This window comes from Petromyzon marinus, chromosome 1, assembly GCF_048934315.1.
Source record: "Petromyzon marinus isolate PM22_M1 ecotype Great Lakes invasive population chromosome 1, UKy_Petmar_22M1.pri1.0, whole genome shotgun sequence".
NCBI classification, from domain to species: domain Eukaryota; kingdom Metazoa; phylum Chordata; class Hyperoartia; order Petromyzontiformes; family Petromyzontidae; genus Petromyzon; species Petromyzon marinus.
The window spans coordinates 33,690,481-33,710,352 of record NC_133667.1 but is presented as its reverse complement, the minus strand read 5'-3'; the positions used below and the strand labels follow the sequence as shown (position 1 = coordinate 33,710,352).

Below are 19,872 nucleotides of genomic sequence, written 5' to 3'. Positions count from 1 at the left end.
AGCAAGGTTCCATCTTCTTTGGTTCTTTCGGTAAAGTCACGTAGAATGAGAATAAAATAATAAATTGTAAAATAAAAACACAAACAGGTCCCTGCAGGGTGGGCTGGTAGGAACATTGGAATTTTGCGCAATTTTATGACATTGTACTTCCAAATGTTGGGTGCAATAAGACATATCAAGTCTCTGCGCTGTCTATTGCTGATTTTACACCCAACAGCACGAGATTTCACTTCGTTAAAGTATTGAAAGGGGACGGACACATTCATCTATTGCAGGCTGGTACACTCAGTTTACAACTTCGTTCCTACCAGTATAATAGTCTCACTAGCAAGATCTGAAAGGGGCAGATCTTGCTAGTGAGAATATTATTGTGTTATTTTATTTTATCAATTTATTATTTTATTCTCATTCTACGTGACTTTACCGAAAGAACCAAAGAAGATGAATCCTTGCAGTCACGAACGCTTTAAATCGAAAATTAAGCAAGGTTGAGAAACCCATTTGGCACAATAAAGGCGTTTCTGATTAGGGAAACGTTAACCCAAAACGGGCAAAAGTTAAAATCAATCGTGAGCGTGTCGAGCAGGCACCAGCTTACAATGCTCTCTCGTGTGGCCACAGCGGGGTTTAATTTATTTATTTAACCCATTGGCTTGGCGTTCAACAAAGATGCGCTTGACTAAAATATCCGGCACGCCTGCATATGTCGCGAACAGAAGGGGCGGTGAGTGGTGGAGGCGCTGAAAGGGCATTGATTACATAAATAGGGAGCAATTGATAAGGGGGGGGTGAGGAGTGGGGTGTTGCGCTGATGAAAACAGGATTGACTTGAACCAGTTGAGAACCAATTAAGGGCAATATATTTTTTTAAAAAGTCATTGAGAGAAACCAGGCCCGCACAGAGAGAGAGAGCATTTTCTATAGTGTATCTAGATTACATCTTGATTAAAAACTCGTTTCTTTAGAACTGCTTTTTTGTCTTTAGTTTGTACCCCCCCCCCCCCGCACCTCCGATTAGCACCGTTTATAGCACCAACATGATTTAAATAATCTCAATGCGTGTGCCTCAGTGTTTCTAAACTGGCTACATAAAACCCGGAGGACCCAATGCTGCTGAAATGATGCACTCAAATTGAAGGCCGTGTGGTTGATTGATGTTAAAAAACACACTTGTATACTGTGTTTGTGCGCGCCCACACAATCGAAAGTGAAAGCCCAAGAGATTGAGAGCGGAGAAGACCGGAAGAGAGAGAGAGAGATAGGTGTCTGCCCTGTTATAAGCTTGAGTTTAAAGACAAACCAATTGCGACGTTAGTTGTGCAATATTCCTTAATTTCCTCGTTCTAGTACTGTGCTGTTATTGATGATCGTTTGTCTTTGTTGCTGTTGTTGATGTGGACCTCCCTTGTACACTACCTAAACCGGGATCATCGTTCGTGTAAAACAATAAAATCACCTTGAAGTGAAAATGTAGCAACTGGCGAATCGTGTATTGACCGGCGTTTGGCTGGCGAATATAGTAACCGCTGTTGATTATCCGTGATGATCAATAATAATAATTTAAATTTATAATGGGTGTTCCATCCTAGGAAACAAAAACAGAACCAGGGCAAACGGCCAAACTAAATAGAGAAGGCCACTTTAAAGAGATGGGTTTTCAAAGCAGACTTAAATATATGTCAAGTCTCATTCTGTTCTAAATAAAAATCATGCGAGATTGTAATACCCCAGCGACATCGGGGACTGTTGAGGGTTGGTGTCATGAGGATGTACGTTGCCGTGAATATGGTTACAGGGTTGGTTGTCGTGGTTTTATTAGCAGCGTTTATAATTGTGAAGAGGATACAATGTTTATTAGGGATATAAAATGACAGTATTCTACACCTTCCTGGTCTTGAAATATGTTTCAAAGAGGCATTATTTTCGATGCGCTTAATATATTTTCCAGTGTTTTTTTTTTTTACTCAATACAACGGCACTTATTCCAGAAAAAAATGCATAGGACAGTAATGATATCCCAAAAATTGTTACGGATTATAAGAGTTATGCTTTAGAAGTAAGGATAGTGTCAGTGGCATGGCTAGCGTTAGGGACACAGGGGTATAATAAGGAAGATGAGAGAGAAAAGGGCTTATGGCCATTTAACTGGATTTTCAAATTCATTTCCTCGTGCTAACATGTAAGTGCTGTTTTATCTAATGAAATTTGTTTTGGAGACTCGACAGGCCGGATGAAATATACAAAAGTGATTTGACCCAAGACCAGCACAAATCTTCACAGGCCATTTTTGTGTGTGTGTTTTTTTGTTTGCTCAAAAAAAATAACTTTTAGCACAACTTCTGACTGCTACTGTGTAAGCAGGTGCGAACCGCCCACACGACCGCCGGTACATAGGAGCGGGAAGTAAAACTCGGAGGTGGTAACGTCAAAACACGGAACGAGTATCGGCAGCGAACCGACACGGTGCTTAGGGGTTGAAGGTAGTGTAGTGTAGGTAATAAGGGGTTGTTAAACCGGTAACCGTTCGACCAGGTTTGTTTTTTTGTTGTTCGAATATCCCGGTTCCAAAAATCAGGAACCCGTGCTTGCAGACTTCGCATTGCAGCCAAGTCTGCTCTCCATGAGTTTGTTTACACCGCATAGCATGTAACATGTGAAACGGAGGCAAACACGTTGACTGTAGTTGCATACAGCAATTGGGTGTTGATTGTCATAGTACTGTGTGTGTAGCAAACCGGAAACCCTTTATATATTTTTTACGGGTGTTTACGATGTGGTCACCGGTAATAACAAAAGACAAACAGTTTTAATAAATCGTCACATTTGGTCAAATTAAATGTTGGTGCTGACCTAAAAGCCAGAACAACACAAGGAACTGGTGATGGGGTGTTTTTTTTTATTGCATAATGCATAAAGCCCGAGTGCTTGTGTTGTTGGAAACTAATGGTTTTCCGGCCTGTACTATTATTCTTATCTCTAATATTGCGGTTTCCTCGTCCTGTACGAATGTAATTGATCCGAGCGAAGGACCACATTTATTTGGTGGTGATGCTGTTGCTGAGTTGGTGGTGATGTTGTTGTTGAGTTGGTGGTGATGTTGTTGTTGAGTTGGTGGTGATGCTGTTGCTGAGTTGGTGGTGATGTTGATGTTGAGTTGGTGGTGATGCTGTTGCTGAGTTGGTGGTGATGTTGAGTTGGTGGTGATGCTGTTGCTGAGTTGGTGGTGATGCAGGTGCTGAGTTGGTGGTGATGCTGTTGTTGAGTTGGTGGTGATGCTGTTGTTGAGTTGGTGGTGATGTTGCTGATGAGTTGGTGGTGATGCTGTTGCTGAGTTGGTGGTGATGCTGCTGCTGAGTTGGTGGTGATGCTGTTGATGAGTTGGTGGTGATGCAGGTGCTGAGTTGGTGGTGATGCTGTTGTTGAGTTGGTGGTGATGCTGTTGCTGAGTTGGTGGTGATGTTGATGTTGAGTTGGTGGTGATGCTGTTGCTGAGTTGGTGGTGATGTTGAGTTGGTGGTGATGCTGTTGCTGAGTTGGTGGTGATGCAGGTGCTGAGTTGGTGGTGATGCTGTTGCTGAGTTGGTGGTGATGCAGGTGCTGAGTTGGTGGTGATGCAGGTGCTGAGTTGGTGGTGATGCTGTTGCTGAGTTGGTGGTGATGCAGGTGCTGAGTTGGTGGTGATGTTGTTGTTGAGTTGGTGGTGATGCTGCTGCTGAGTTAGTGGTGATGTTGCTGATGAGTTGGTGGTGATGTTGATGTTGAGTTGGTGGTGATGCTGAGTTGGTGGTGATGTTGTTGAGTTAGTGGTGATGTTGTTGTTAAGTTGGTGGTGATGTTGTTGTTGAGTTGGTGGTGATGCTGCTGCTGAGTTGGTGGTGATGTTGCTGATGAGTTGGTGGTGATGCTGTTGCTGAGTTGGTGGTGATGCTGTTGCTGAGTTGGTGGTGATGCAAATAACAACAACAAAAAACAACAACACTTTCGTCAATAACACTGTGACCTTAAATGGAAGAAAATAATAATCGACAAGTCGACGTTTCGGACAATGTCTCTTCTTCACACCACAGCGATCATCAACATAGTGCTAATCTCCCATTAACACTGCTGTTGTGCGCGGGGACGGTGCTCTTGTGCGGCGACGGAAGCTCATTTCATGCTAATCCCTCTCCCTAATCTCTCTCTAATCTCCCCCATTAACACAACTGACGTGCTTGCGCGCGGGGATGGAATTCCTTTCCAGCTCGGACCCCGCTTGCTTGCCCATCGCAACATAAATAACCTCTTGTTGTTGTAACAGCTCTCTCGCTGGCTCAGCAGTTCCACTGCTGTATTATTTTTTCCGCCTGAGGACGACCGCTTGTGTTGCGATCGAAACGTCGTGATATATTATTTATTTTATTTTTCTACCTATTTGATTTCACCGAAAGAACCAACGAGTATAATAGTATATGGGTTAGATCGCGTAAATATAAATGTGTCGTTAAATCTGCCAACTACCCGGCATAGCCAATGAGTAAAGTTTGTCACGTAAACAAAGCGTGTCAATTCGTTGCTACTTCAGCACACCGGTGTGTTGGAGAGTAAACCGACAACATTTACAATCCGAGTACGACGTTTCGCTGATGATTACAACTAGCTTCATCGTGCGATTAGCCAGAAAAAAAACATCATTATGTAAAATGTAAAAAAATGTTTCCTGATTCACAGTACTGTTTTTTTAATGGATATATGAAAAGTTACCTACGATTAGCTTTTGAATAACATAAAAAGCCTTCAATAATTATTAATCAATAATAATCAAACGTTTTCTACTAAATACACTTCATTTGTATTGAGCATAATACTAAAACGTGTACTATCTGGAGAACCACGACACATACCGTAAAGGCAGGGTGAGTTCCTGTCTGGAAGGATGGCAATTCACCAGCATTCATTCAGTGGACCTTAGCCGGTAAAATAAAATAAATAGTTTTTAGTTTTAAGATTCAAGCAAAGCATATCGGTTGTGAGCCACTGCATGTCCAAAGAGGTCTGGCAATTTCTCGCACTGAATCGATGCGGTTGAAATTATCCACTCCCCGAAATGACGACGGGGTTTCGATTGCTTCTGTGTAAAGCGGTCTCATTCCTTTAAAGTGGTAGGAGGCAGACGAGACGCGCGAATGTGGACCGCGGACATTTGTCCGGCTCACGTGCGCACTCTGGAGTGTAACCGTGCTGGAGCGTAACCGTGCTGGAGCGTAACCGTGCTGGAGCGTAACCGTGCTGGAGCGTAACCGTGCTGGAGCGTAACCGTGCTGGAGCGTAACCGTGCTGGAGCGTAACCGTGCTGGAGCGTAACCGTGCTGGATCGTAACCGTGCTGGAGCGTAACCGTGCTGGAGCGTAACCGTGCTGGAGCGTAACCGTGCTGGAGCGTAACCGTGCTGAAGGAAGAGGCCAGGGGGCGTGACATCGAGATGACGCGGGTCCCTTAAAGCCACGTTACGCGGCGGCAGCCGTGGCAGCTTGACGCAGCACGCGGGCTCCAGGGGGCCACGCTCCGGAGTTCGCATTTTGCTTTCGTCTTCCAGAAGCCGGCGCGAGGAAGCACGTTGCGTGAGATCGTGCGAGCGCGCTGCTCGTGTGTGGGGCGGGCGGGCAGGGGGGGGAGTCAACAGAGAGAACGCGGTAGGTGAGTAACGCGCCTGTGAGCGTAGCACGTGCGCGCGTGTGTGTTACCGCTTGTGTTGTCGTGTCACTTGCGTTGTGTGGGGGAGCCGGTGGTGCAGCGGGTTAGTCGCGTGCTGCGGCTACCGACTAACGAATTCCGCGTGTACCTGCAACGTGGTTTTGTCGGGCTTGGTATGAGAGTGGCCCGGAGAAAACCCTACCGCGTACGACGGAGTTGTTAGACTCTAGCACTTAGAAGGTTGCAGGAATCGAGTGCCGTTCAAGTACCGTAACCACCAGCTCCTCCAGTCTCGAGGTGTGACGATGATCGACGTGGTCGTAGGCGAGCTCTCTAGCGTGTGATTTGGGGGTGCAGTTGGTGGAATTTGTAGGTCGAGTGGATGAATCGGATCGGGTGGAGTTTTTTTTGGTCAAGGGGAGTGGGTTGGGTGGAGTGAGTGGAGGGTGCTGGGTTGGATGGAGTGAGTGGAGGGTGCTGGGTTAGTGGAGGTAGTGGAGGGTCCTGGGTTGGATGGAGTGAGTGGAGGGTGCTGAGTTGGATGGAGTGAGTGGAGGGTGCTGGGTTGGGTGGAGTGAGTGGAGGGTGCTGGGTTGGGTGGAGTGAGTGGAGGGTGCTGGGTTGGGTGGAGTGAGTGGAGGGTGCTGGGTTGGATGGAGTGAGTGAAGGGTGCTGGGTTGGATGGAGTGAGTGGAGGGTGCTGGGTTGGGTGGAGTGAGTGGAGGGTGCTGGGTTGGGTGGAGTGAGTGGAGGGTGCTGGGTTGGATGGAGTGAGTGAAGGGTGCTGGGTTGGGTGGAGTGAGTGGAGGGTGCTGGGTTGGGTGGAGTGAGTGAAGGGTGCTGGGTTGGGTGGAGTGAGTGGAGGGTGCTGGGTTGGGTGGAGTGAGTGGGGGGTGCTAGGTTGGTGGAGTGAGTGAAGGGTGCTGGGTTGGGTGGAGTGAGTGGAGGGTACTGGGTTGGATGGAGTGAGTGGAGGGTGCTGGGTTGGGTGGAGTGAGTGGAGGGTGCTGGGTTGGGTGGAGTGAGTGGGGGGTGCTAGGTTGGTGGAGTGAGTGAAGGGTGCTGGGTTGGATGGAGTGAGTGAAGGGTGCTGGGTTGGGTGGAGTGAGTGGAGGGTACTGGGTTGGGTGGAGTGAGTGGAGGGTGCTGGGTTGGGTGGAGTGAGTGGGGGGTGCTGGGTTGGATGAAGTGAGTGTAGGGTACTAGGTTGGGTGGAGTGAGTGGAGGGTGCTGGGTTGGTGGAGGTAGTGGAGTGAGTGGAGGGTGCTGGGTTGGATGGAGTGAGTGGAGGGTACTGGGTTGGATGGAGTGAGTGGAGGGTACTGGGTTGGATGGAGTGAGTGGGGGGTGCTGGGTTGGTGGAGTGAGTGAAGGGTGCTGGGTTGGGTGGAGTGAGTGGGGGGTGCTGGGTTGGATGGAGTGAGTGGAGGGTGCTGGGTTGGGTGGAGTGAGTGGAGGGTGCTGGGTTGGATGGAGTGAGTGGAGGGTACTGGGTTGGGTGGAGTGGAGGGTGCTGGGTTGGGTGGAGTGAGTGGGGGGTGCTGGGTTGGATGGAGTGAGTGGGTTGAGCCGAGGTGGTGGGCTGAGTGAAGGTGGTGGGCTGAGTTAATCGAGTGGGGTCAGTGGAGTGAGTGGGCTAAGTGGGCTGAGTGGGAAGGGAATGCACCTGACCCGGCAGGGCGTGGTGCGTGCGTCTGGCGGCCACAGCTATAGCGGAGTCAGAAGTGCTGATGATGTTCCTGCCTCGAGACGTTTACACGAAGGTTTACTCTGAATTGCAGCAACACCTCGTTTTAAAACACAACACGTTCATACGCAACCTTTACATACGCGGCTTGTTTGCTCTGTGAAACGATAAATGCACGTTTTGCTTTACATTCGCATAAAAATGCTCTGTGCAGTGAAGGCAGCGAGCGTCATTGATATGCTCACCCACTATTGAATATCACTCGTGGAGTAACAGTTTAAAAAAAAGAATTCGATCTTTTGTTTTACATTGCTGTGAATGGTAGCACCTCCAGTAGGCTGCAGGAGTCGCACAGACTACAATACAGCGCCTTTACCGCAATTGCGTTAAAAGGTGGTCCAGATGTCTTGTGACCCCCCCCCCCCCCCGAAAAGGCTTATATTTGCATATTAGTCTATTTTAAATAAACATTACTTTCAAATACTACAGTGAGTTTTATTTAATTTAAATAGGGGTGGGGGGGGGGTGGGGGGGAGGCACGACATCTGGACTACCCTGTACATACGACTTGCATCGGAAAACGTTTGATTCTTAACGCACATGATTCGGCGCATGTACCGTGAGCTTAAGAATCAGTGTTGATGAATGGATGCAATGTTTACTACTCTGAAACTTGACTGTGCACCGAGTATAAATCGTCGTGATGCATAGGAAGAAATTAAATGCCACAATTTAAAACGCCTAATAAACTTGCAATTGAATTGCTGTTGTGGAATCTACGACAGTTCACACCGTTGTGTGTGCTAAGTTTACAGCAGCTGTGTGGATATTCTATTTCGGATTCATTTAGGCCCTTCTAGTAAGTACGGCTAGGGTACATCATGATGCAGCTGAACACTCAATTATTCATTCTTTCAAAGATTCCTTACCCCCCCCAAAAAATTATTACATTGTCGTATTTACATCATATGATCATGAGAATCTATTCACAAATGTTGTGGAGCAGCGGTGACCCCCACGTATGTTTTATTTATCCTTGGGCCCGATGCACTTTGCCATACACTCGACTATGAGATTTGTCGCATGATGACAGACAGAAGGTTTTTTGTTATTGTTTAATCCTCCGAATTGGATTTTTTCCACATTTTTCGTGAATAGATTGCACTGCTAAATATGATGTTGTGGATTTTTGTGGAGGCATGGCGTCGTGAGCGAGCCGGCATCATCAACTCGACACACTTGAAAATCCAGTTTGATCACGGCCAGCCAAAACCCCATGGTCTCGGTGACAACGCAAGCTCAGGGCTCTGACTTGTGAGTCACTTGGCCATGTGAGCAAAATTAACCTTTTCACACAAGGCTCATTTTACAAAGCAAATAAATCTTGGGAAACTAAATGAGTTTTTTTTTATTCTACCAGGTAAGGCCCACTGAGCTATATAGCTCTTTATTCAGAAGCGACCTGGCCACATAATAGCCCAATGAAGTGGCTTATGACGTGAAAATGTATAGCAGCCAGATACTCTAAACACATTTTTATTCTAAATGTGGAGGGAAAAACCGGAGGACCTGGAGAAAAATCCACGTGACCACAGGGAGAACATGCAAACTCCACATATACAGCAGGCGTCAGGGTCGGGATCGAACCCACGACTTCCTGTATACGAGGCGAGGTAGTTAACATCTCCTAGCCACCGTGACTAGTGAATTACAAAAGAAACACACTCGGGATTCTAAAGATGAACGGATACTCTGACCGTACTATCCGCCAAGCTGTTTCTCCCACCATACAGAAACAACCACCTGATACTCCGATCAAAATCATCACGTTACCATACATAGCAGGCGTTACCAAACAGATTTCCAAAATTCTAAACAAACACAAGATCCAGGTCCGGTTCAATACAGCACACAAAATCCGTGATCTGATGCCATCCGTAAAGGATGTCATTCCTGACTTGCAGTACCCCGGTGTTTACAAATTGAGTTGTACCTGCGGTGACTGCTATATCGGGGAGACGAAACGACATTCCTGACCGAATTCGCGAGCACAAATCAGATTTGAAACACGGCAGAACGAATTCTTCGGCCGTGGCTGATCATTGTTTCAACACAGCGGGTTCTCATGAGATTGTTTTCTCCGATACCAACGTACTATGCAAACCTCCCGGTTATTACCAAAGATTTGTCCATGAAGCCATCCAGATATACAAACATAGACACAACTTCAACCTAGAGGATGGTTTTAAATTGAGCAACCATTGGAAAGATGTTATAAACCAAGTCAAACTTTAGCTGCCTTATAATTGTACAGCCATTTCCATTGCTTTCAGTGAGTTGTATGTACTCCTGCATCTCTTCCCCCGAACCCCCTGCAGCATAACAAAAGGCGGCTTAACTTAGCCCCCCCCCACCCACGCCCCTTCCTGGCTCCTCCTGTATATAATCTCGGGTGTCTCAGAGCTCTTCACTTGATACAGATATTCTGCTGTGACTGTTCCTACGTGACTTTACCGAAAAACCAAAGAGTACGATAAGGTATATTTACACTGCCGCTTTGATACTTCTTGTCGTTGCGAAAAATTTGGCTCGCCCCCTTTTTTGAGAAAAGTCCCTCGCACGTTCGAGGGAGAACAGCTGGCAAACATTGCGACGCGGCGCAGTTGCCCGGGGTGGGCGAACGAAGGGCGTCTCTAGAAACCAGCCGTGACTGTGAATTGCATTGTCAAACGCAACGCAATTGCATAGGGAGACAAGTCCGGGCGCATTCCTCGCCCTCCCGAGTTGGAAATTCGTCACCGAGGCTCGTGCAGTGCGCCCGTTGCTCCGGGTGGGTCCGTGACTCACGGGTGATGGCAGTGACTTTTTTTTTTAATATCGAAAATATTTCCATGAAATTACGATCCCAGGCGATTCGTTGGAGGTTAGTGAGGCGGTGGTGGCGGCGGCGGCAGCGACATTTTGGGTTTTGTTACGAAATGGAGCAAAAAGTGGGTCGCAATATAAGCCGCACAGCTCATGTGTTGATTCACTCTCTAAATCTCCCGCAGTAGGTTCAAGGGTTGTTTTATTTTTTCGTAGATTGTGTTTGTCGTACGACGCGAATTTGTACGTAATGTGTTTTTTTTGTCGTTTGCTATTATCGGTTGAGTTTTTCCGCGTTCACATCGCCAAGTTTTGACGTGTGCAAGTGTGTTTTTTTGGGGGGGGGCTTTTAATATTTACCGATGAGTTAACGTTTAAACCTCCTCTGTTACTTGACCCACGGGAGTTAAGTCGATTATGTTGCACTGTGCAACGGGATTGGGTTAACTTGTTTTCCAAATCGCTGTGGTTAGAATTGAAGTTAGAGTTAATGTTCTCAAAAGGCATTAAACATACCCAGCTGTCTATAATTGGACGAGAGCTGGACCATCCGATTCCTTAAGTAATCGATTCCTCTACGGATTTCCAGTTGAATTCATTCAACTAATCGGATAACGTGAAAATATATGTGTGGGTAGGACAAAAAAGACTTTATTTGGTTACCACGTATGCCGCTGGACGAGATGTGGTGGGCGGGGCTTGGTGACCTCATCGACGTCGTTTGCGCTGTCGTGCCTGGCATGCCGCGTTGTTGTTGGGTCGGGGGGGGGCAGGACACGTGGGCGGCCTCCAATTTTTTTTCAACAACCAAAGCCCGGAGGTAATCGAGCACGCAAAAAAAAACACACGAGGTCAAATTAAGATTTTTAGTCGATTAATCGACATCGATTTAATGGGGGCCCCAGCTTTGATTTGGATCTTCAGTGTAACAGGTCAAAGTCATCGGCCTGGCGGTTGAGCTCGCTGCCTTCATCGTGGAGAAATTTTGGCCGTGGGGCAATTCAATGCGGACGCTCCCCACCCACGCCTGGTGCTGTCACCGCGAGGTTCTCGCCCAATGACAGCGGCAAGGCGCCGCATACTTTGGTCGACAAGGTTACTCCGGCGTGTTTATTGGGCCTTGGGACGCGTGACCTTGGTCTTTGCAAAATAAATGGGGCGGGGCGGGACGTTGGCGGATGCCTGTGGTGACTTCCACGTGGTCGCTTTGCCCATTTCGGCGTTTGCGGTTCAAGGATTCAGCCCTTAGCCAACGTGTGCTCATTTTCTCTCCGTACAACACAGCGCGTGCCGTGAATAGGGGGAGGCCCGCTTTGTTTGTGACCTGAATATTTATTGAAGCTAATTTTAACGTGCGCCCTCCAGGTGAGTGATCGTTTGCAGTTGAACAGTTGAAGGACGTGGCTTTGCTTGGCTTGGCTTGGCTTGATTTCATGCCGTGCAGTTTTGTTATTTTCCATTTATTTGTGCGCGCGCACGTGCGTGTGTGGGGTCGGCTCCGTGTGTAAACATAAGCACTAGGGAGACAAATGTGGTTGGGCGTGGTGCTTGCACCCCCCCCGCCCCCTCGTGTGCTGTGCCGACCTTCATAAGTGGCAACAGCACTTGGCCCAACAGTCTGTTAAAGGCAATATACGGGTTAGGGTTATCTACACACGCACACTCTGAACCCGGTGACCTGAGTTTCATTCACGGTTGTGGTTAAAATCGGCGGTGAGTGATAACTGAACCGGTTCCGGGCACTCGCCTCCGACTTGACCAAACCGCGCACTGACCAGCGTGGTGAAGTATGGTCAAGCAACCCTCCATGGCTGAAATGTCATTGAGAGAGGGATTCATCTTGCGGTGTCCTAACATGGGGGCCGCAAATGAAATTGATCATTAATTACTTTATACGACACACAGAGCAGTGGCACTGTGGTTATTTAATTTCCCTTTTTTTTTACTACGGCGAGGCGAGTTTTGATTCTCGGCTGTGGCTGAAATCTTTTGTGGGTGATACCTGAACCGCCGGTCCCCCCACTGTGCCTCGCCGATGTCGACTCGACTTCGCTTGTGGTGTGTAAATATCGGCGACTGGGGAAACCGGGGGGGGGGGGGGTTGTTTGTGATGCGAGCCACACGAGTCTCCCGTACGCTGTGGCAGTCGTGATAGGTACTCACCAACAAGCACTTGGCCCCAACAAGCTGTCACTAAGGCTATATACGGGGGGGGGGGGGGTGGGGGGCGACAATGGTTGATCTATGTACTGTGGAATGCGTGGGAAGTCTGTAAACGACTCTGGGTCCGGTCGGGTATGTGGGTACAGGGATATAGGGACTATATATGTTCAACACGTAAGCTTTCGCGACCAATATTATTCATAAAAAAGGTTTTTGGGTTAGATCATGGACGTTTAAATGTGTCGTAACCCTTCACGACCCGACACAGCCAGAAAGGTTTGTCACGTAATCACAACGCACACCGGTGGGCTGAAGTAGTAAACTAATTGGCGCGTTTTGTTTACGTGACAAACCTTACTGGCAGTGTTGGGTGGTGGAGGGTTACGACGCATTTATACTTACGCGATCCAACCCAAAAACCCTTATTATGGACTTTATTTATGTGTACAATATATGTATTTGAGTGACCTGGAGAAATATGGAAACCCTATTCAACAGAAATAAATAACAATCCGGTGTCCGGCAACAACTGGCAGCGGCTATTTATGAATCGTATCGGCGCGTGCGGAATCCTTCCGTCGGGCTCAAACTTGCGCTGCGTGACGACAAGAGACGAGAGAGAGAGAGAAAAAACCCAAGCGTGGTAATTTCTTGTGATGCACAGGTTGGGTGTTGCCCGACCCAGAACTGGTTCGGCCTCCGTCGCTTGTCGGAGTTACAAAACCGGCTGCGGACGTCCCCTTCCGGCACACTTGTGTCGTGGGGTCCTCGCGTCCCCGAGATGTGCAGGTGGCCCCGAGGAGCTTGACGAGGCGAGGAGCGGCGCATCGCGATGAACATGATGGGTGTCCCTCCCCTACTCGGCGTGCACCAGGTGCCCCAGGTGAGCTGGCAAAAAAAATCGCCGCAGGAACCTCGGCCGACCGACCGTAGAAGAACCACACCACCAACCCACACAACCCACACCACCCACACCACCAACCCACACCACCCACACATTACACCACCAACCCACACAACCCACACCACCCACACCACCAACCCACACAACCCACACCACCCACACATTACACCACACCACCTCACCCACACCACCCACACCACCCACACTACCCACCGAGCCCCGGCTCGCTGCCGCTGCTGCAGAGTGATGGAGAGGGAACTTTGTACGCTGACGCGTTCAGCCCGCCCGCAATGATTAACCCCCGAGCCGCCCTTTCTGGATGTGATGCGGCTCTCAATTCGGCACTTGGAATCGATATTTCCTTTCCCCGTGTATCGATAGTTCATTGTGTTCAATGTGTCATCTTACTGAGGAACTACTCCTGTGTGGTGTTATCTTGGTGTGGTCTGGGACTGGTTTGTTGTTGTTTTTGCTGCCTTGCCCAAGCGTGATGAATGTGACTCGTATAATTAATGTGTCTTCTCTATTTACATTTAGTGACTTTTTCTCTATTTTGCACTCCTATCGTGCTTGTTTGTATTGTTTGTCGTTGTAACTTGCTGACCTGCCCCTGCTGGACATCTGTGACAAAAGAGCTTCAAAGCTCATCGGATTCCTCTTGCAGTCTAAACACATTCTAAAATTCGGATTTCAAGTTCTCCTTATCATTATTATCATAGTGTCGCAAATGATTACAATTTCGGGTTGTTTATCGTTCATCAGTCTGTCCGGGTGCGCTTCTCTACAAACGAGAACGTGTTTTAGAAATTTAATAAAAAGTGCTCTGCTGATAATGTCTTAAATGCGTCGTATTTTTTTTGTTCCGATTTTATTGTTGAGTAGCAAACCTTTAGGCATTGCGAATCGCGTTCTTTAGAAATGAATTTTGATCGATTTAAAAAAAAAACTGCTTAGCCGCCAACTTTGAAACGTTGCTTGTGAAATGTGTCCCTCCCCAAGGATTTCCATGAGGACAGCATCCTCGCTGGTTATCGGAACCCAAGGAGCTCGGCAAGGGAGTGCATCTATAGCATATTCCAGTTCACGAACGAGACGATCAACATTTGGACGCATTTTCTCCCAACATGGTAAAGTGGACTCATCGGTCCGTGGTTCTGTGTTCTGCACGTTGCACATTTTGTTTAGTGTTTCTTTTTAAAAGCGCGCTTGCTCTTTGCCCTTTTTATTTTTTTTAATACAATTGTTAGGTTGTTGGGAAGAGGAGGCAGTTAGACAATTATGAGTGTGTTACATGTTCTCTTAACTAAAATAAGAAATTGGGTTTTATCGCGTCATTTCAATGTGCCGTTGAACCCGCCGTCGCCGCCCGGCACAGCCAATTGACTGACAAGTTCTGTTTTCGTTTTGTACCAAAGTAAAACGTGTCACGGGCTCCATAGACTATTTTGCATATTGTTTTATATTTAATTTTATTACTCTCCTGAACAATTGAGGATAGTTTGTGACAAGGTTTGTCGTGGCCAACGATCGTTATGTAAACGCCGCTGAAACTGTTCATGGTGGCGCTTCAGTCGCCCTGGCGTGAGGAGCGCCGTGTTGAACGTACACTATCCCCTTTAGAATCCTTTATCAATCGAGATCTGTTAACTGCTGGATGAGGGTCTCCCCAAGCCACAGCTATCTCTCGCCGATCTTGTAAGGCAGCATTCCGCCCAGCTCCTGCAAACCAGCCGATTTAGTTTTTTTTTGTTGTCTTCAGCGACAGTAACGCCGCCAAAGTCCACTTACTTTTCTTAACGGTGCAAACGTTGGGATCCTTTGGATTTGGGCCGAAGACGACACCGTTCCACAATGGCTGCACACTCGTGCGACCTTTTGAGAAGGCATTTTGAACGTCCGCTTTCCCACACCTGTGGTGATAGCTCACTGCGGGAATTGCATGCCTGGGTGGGGTGTGCTGTATCTTTTTGTCCTTGGAAGTCTTTGCAGCTAGCTCCTTGCCACTGTGTTCATTGGCAAAGAGGGGTGAAGTGACTGCGATTTTGAGATTTTACATTATGAATTTTATATCCACACGATGACTATTCAACCTGGTAAGAAATGTAAGTGGGCTTCGGTTGGACACGTCGCTAGAAGGGATGGCCGATGTTCAGGATCGATGGGAGTGGCGTTGGGCCCGAGGGATGGAACGCGTTCGAGGAGAGAGGAAACCCACCGATGAGACGGAGCGATGAAAGTCGGCTCGCGCGCCGGTGCTGTGCGACATCTTCATTACATCGCAAGTTTCGCGAGAGGCGGCAACGGTGGCAGTTTTCGGGAGAACTTAATCCGCCAGCGGATCGATCGTGATGATATTTTGCTCGCATCTCTATGAAAATTCGCCGAACTCGCAGGTGGCGAACCGCCAACTCCGTGCAGCGCTGTCGCGGACCCAAACGCAACCGGCGTATCCGTGCCACTCGCCGCCCCAACTGTGTTCAGAAACCCTCCGTTTCCGTTCCGGTTCGTCCCGTGGGGCAGGTACTTCGTGTGGTGGCTGCTGGTGCTGTGGGGCGAGGTGGACCTGCTGGGCAGGCCGTACCACCGGCCGCTCGCCGTCTTCATGCTGAGCTGCTGCGTCTACCCGATAGCGTCGACCTGCGCGCACACCTTCAGCACCATGTCGCAGCGCGCACGTCACATCTGCTTCTTCTTCGACTACGCGGCGCTGAGCCTCTACAGCCTCGGTAGGGGTGGGGGGGGGGTGGGTGGGGGGGGGTCGCGGCGCCGTCGTTCAGAGCGTCGCACGCAACGTTCATATTTTGACACGCACCTCCCGTAAAGCACAGTTGGCTACGTACGGTAAGAAAGAAGTTCAATATACATACATCAGAAGTTGAATTGATTTCCAGTCCTGAGCCCAGTGGTGGATACTCCCCGTTCCTATGGCGGTGGCGAGTTTATCCATAGGACAACTGACTAATGTTGACTTCCCCACAAAGTGGTGCTCAATTTATGAAACCCATCCCCAAGAGGGATGATGAGCCGAGTCAACCCCCAACCAGGATGTGAACTCGCAAACTTCGATATTGCAGGGCCACTCGCTCTACCGTTGAGCCACCCGGCCACTCGTACGCCCTGGCAAGATACATAATTTGTGCGTTGCTTCCGTTCGCTTCAGTCAGGCTTGTGCAACCCTGCACTGATTCGCAAAGAATAAGAGTCACTTTCATTTCATTTGAATATTCTATATTCAATTTTTTACCTAGCTTTTTTCCCTGGTAATCATTTCAGCCTTTTTTTGCCCGGATGCTTGTATTTTCATGGTTTTATGTTTTCGTCAGGTGCTTTGAGATGCTGTGGCATTTAAGCACCCAATGAAGGCGAACCGTCAACCTTATCAACGTTTAAATCATCACGGAACTGGAGCCACATGAGCGACATTTGTGCACACCTCACCGGCGGCGGACCAGAGCTAGCTATAGACACCAGAATTCTGTTGACGACAGGTAAAAGTTCATCTCCGCTCGTGCGACCTCTACTCCGTGACCCCCGCAGGCTCCGCCATGGTCTACAACGCTTACGTTATCCCCGACAAGTGGCTGGGCGGCACTTTCCACCGGTGCTTCGTTCCAATCGCGCTGTTCAACACTGTGCTCTGCACCAGCATGGCGTGCTACAGCAGGTAACGCAGCCGTCCGCTCTGGCGCGTCGCTCAGCCCCGCGTCGAGAGTCAATTTCACCCGACCGTGGGGCAGTGCAGTCGCAATCTCCCCTGGGTGCCGGTCGCATGAAAGAATGAAAAATATTTGCGTGGTTGGTTGTGACCGCGAGCCACCCACCCTCCCTACCACGGCTCGGGTTCCGATCTGCCCTGCTTTTTTGCGTCGCAAAGCGCTTCTGCGAAAGTCGATCCGTGATCGGCTGTCCCAGAGAGACTGCTTTGGGAGCGTTGGCTTGGCCGGACGGGGTGGAATTCCGTGGCTCGTTTCGGTAATTTTGCACCCCTCAAGTGCACGCGTACTCCACGCGCATCGCCGGTGGCGAGATGTTTACTACCTCGCCTGGTATCCGGGAGGTCGTGGGTGCGATCACGAGCCTTGTATGTTTGGGGTTTGCGTGTCTCTTTCTCTCTCCTCGTGGTTGTGTGGAATTTTCTCCGGGTCCTCCGGTTTTCCCCCTCCACGTGTAGAATCAATGTCACGCGTTTAAAGTATTTGGCTGCTATAAATTTCCCCGCGATAAGCCTCTCTGTTGAGCTATCGTTTGCGATGCCCTAGTCGCTTCTGAAAACATAACTATATTGCTCAGTGGGCCTTGACCTGGTAAAATAAAAATAAAAATCATCGTTTAGTAAAGTTCACTCGTGGCATTTTCATTATTAGCGATGGGATTTTTTGGGGGGGGAGGGGGGGGGTCCTTTTTCAGCAGGTGTGCCAAACGTTTACGTTCTTTTCAAGGGGTGGGCAAAGTCGCTTGGGGTCCCTTGGAACGTTGCGGACCGTTGCGGATCGCCCGCACGTTTCCACGGCCGAGGCGGCGGCGGCGGGGGAGGGTGGGTGAGGATGAAGGAGGGCAGGGGAGGGTGGGGGCTGTCGCCGCCGTGCATGTCGAAGGCTTCGTGCGCGATGTCGAACGCGTTTCGTCGTGAAACTCGTTGCGAACAAATTTCGGGGGGGGGGGGGAGCCGGTGAACTTTCACTGCGGTCGCTTGACACCCACAGGAAGAAACTGGTTGACAACTGCATTTTGCAAATGTGATTTTGTAACTTTTATCCTTAACCCGTGTATCGAGAGTTCAATTGTAATGTGTGATTTGTATTGAGCGACTGTGTGTTTAACTTTGGTGTGGTCTGGGACTGTTCTTTTGCTGCCTCGCCAAAGCTTGGCCAATTGGTGTACTTATGCAATTTGAACTGATATATTTGATCTATTTTACGTGTTTTTATTTTTTGTGATTTCCTTTCCTGGACTTTGCACTCCTATCGCTTTTTTGTATTTGTTGTCGTAACTGTCTGACCTGCCCCAAGTGGACGTCTCTGAAAAAGAGCTTCAAAGCTCATCGGATTTCTCCAGGATAAATAAAGGTTCCGATTATGGGGGGAAAAATGTCTCTTTATATTGCTCGCCTCTCCACGACACATCTGCTGATATTGCCGATGTCATGTTGACTGAGCATGTTTAAATGATCTGTATTATCAGTGTGCATGTGGCCGTGTTCGTAAAACCACGTGGTCCCCTGGGCAAGTGTTGATCCCGTTTTGTCATTACAAAAAGCTGACTTTTAGATATTGTGAGTGCATAACTTCTCGCCTGAATGTTTTCTGGGTGGCTGGAAAGACTGGAGCCGGCCTCGACAGCGATACAATGGATGTGGTGTTCCGAGTGTATAATTATTTTCCAGATCGCTGACCGGCTTCCATTGTGTTTCGTAACCGCAAAGCTGGTTCGCACGATTCACAAATGTGTTTAAAAATATATATATATTTTTTTTCAACTGTGAATTTTAAGTTCTCCCTGATGTTTTGTTGATTTTTGTTTTCATCATTTACCCATCAGGCTTGGGTTGCCATTCATCCATTACAATCGTTTCACACTTGAAAGGTGAGCCCACCTGCATGCCCGCCCTTGTTTAGTGCATTAATTATAATCTGAGCGCATCGCTATGCAACACTCTGCTTTCATCGTCCGGACCTTCACATTTGAGTCGACGATCATTTATTTCCCGCACATTCTACGGTTGCTGTTGTGGATCGCGTTACGTCGCGCCTGTCGATTTTACGGGAACAACAAAGTAAAATTGCATCGTCAACAATCTTACGTGTCGCGTGTTTTTTTTTTGCAGTTCCCTGGAGTTGAAGCGGCCGCGCATGGCTAAGGTGCTCAGGGTAGTGGCATTTGCCTTCCCCTACCTGTTTGACAACATTCCCCTCTTCTACAGGGTGCGTCATCCACTATTAATTCGCCCCACACCTTCCATTTATAAACGACGCAATGTCTTTTAAGCGCTTGTGTAACAGGGTATAATTTCATGCATTTGTACAACTCCCACTGGATTCTCAAGCACGCTCGTGTCAGCCAAGCACATAACCAACCTCAACAACAACCGCCATTCGCCACCAAGTGGCGGTTACGTCACCACGACGCTTGTGCCAGGATATGTGCACCGATGGGACTTTGCCCAGATCTTTCAAGGATTTGTGAGCTCCTCACACAATCCAGCCTGGTTAAACCCAGGATGGATCGTAGGCAGGCCAGCCTAAATATTTCTAACCGGCGAAGATGTTACATTAGGGGGGTACACGTTTCACAAGCGTAGAGAAGGGAGGGAATGACCATGGCCGACAAGACCTGAAGCTTCGTGCGGAGCGGCAGACCAGGTAGCTTCCACACAGCGTTACGCAACCAATAAAAAGATAATGCCGCTCAACTGATTCAGATATGGAAACTCTCCACTCTCTCCACAACTGCCCCATCACCAATTGGGAGTTGTGGGGGTGGAGTGTCCGATGGTACAAAATACCCAGGCAAGTGCTTAGTTTTGGTGGGGCTTATGGTAAGGCCCCACCTCTTAGTAGCAAGCTCCAGGTTCAGCAGCAGCGCC

At 48.5% G+C, this 19,872-nt stretch overlaps 2 protein-coding genes across 9 annotated transcripts in view; one reads left to right on the top strand and one right to left on the bottom strand.

Moving 5' to 3' along the window:
* Positions 1-19,872, top strand: part of LOC116940325 (membrane progestin receptor gamma-B) — a 28,798-nt gene that overhangs the window by 2,109 nt on the left and 6,817 nt on the right. The window contains exons 1-7 of one of the 8 annotated variants that reach the window (XM_076067336.1): positions 5,583-5,669; positions 13,050-13,268; positions 14,289-14,416; positions 15,810-16,015; positions 16,827-16,953; positions 18,828-18,872; positions 19,114-19,210. In XM_076067336.1, coding sequence (XP_075923451.1) covers positions 13,218-13,268; positions 14,289-14,416; positions 15,810-16,015; positions 16,827-16,953; positions 18,828-18,872; positions 19,114-19,210 — 654 coding nt within the window. In that variant the 5' untranslated portion in view covers positions 5,583-5,669; positions 13,050-13,217. Of the gene's footprint in view, positions 1-5,582; positions 5,674-7,900; positions 11,588-13,049; positions 13,269-14,288; positions 14,417-15,809; positions 16,016-16,826; positions 16,954-18,827; positions 18,873-19,113; positions 19,211-19,872 lie in introns of those variants that run through there. The other 7 variants (XM_032950039.2, XM_032950004.2, XM_076067338.1 and 4 more) reach the window with 7 other exon arrangements.
* Positions 5,543-8,635, bottom strand: LOC142926498 (uncharacterized). The gene is made up of 3 exons (XM_076069221.1): positions 8,597-8,635; positions 5,819-7,306; positions 5,543-5,616 (listed from the first exon to the last, which is right to left on the bottom strand). The coding sequence occupies exons 1-2, from the start codon at positions 8,633-8,635 to the stop codon at positions 6,083-6,085; spliced, it is 1,263 nt and encodes a 420-aa protein (XP_075925336.1). The 3' UTR covers positions 5,543-5,616; positions 5,819-6,082.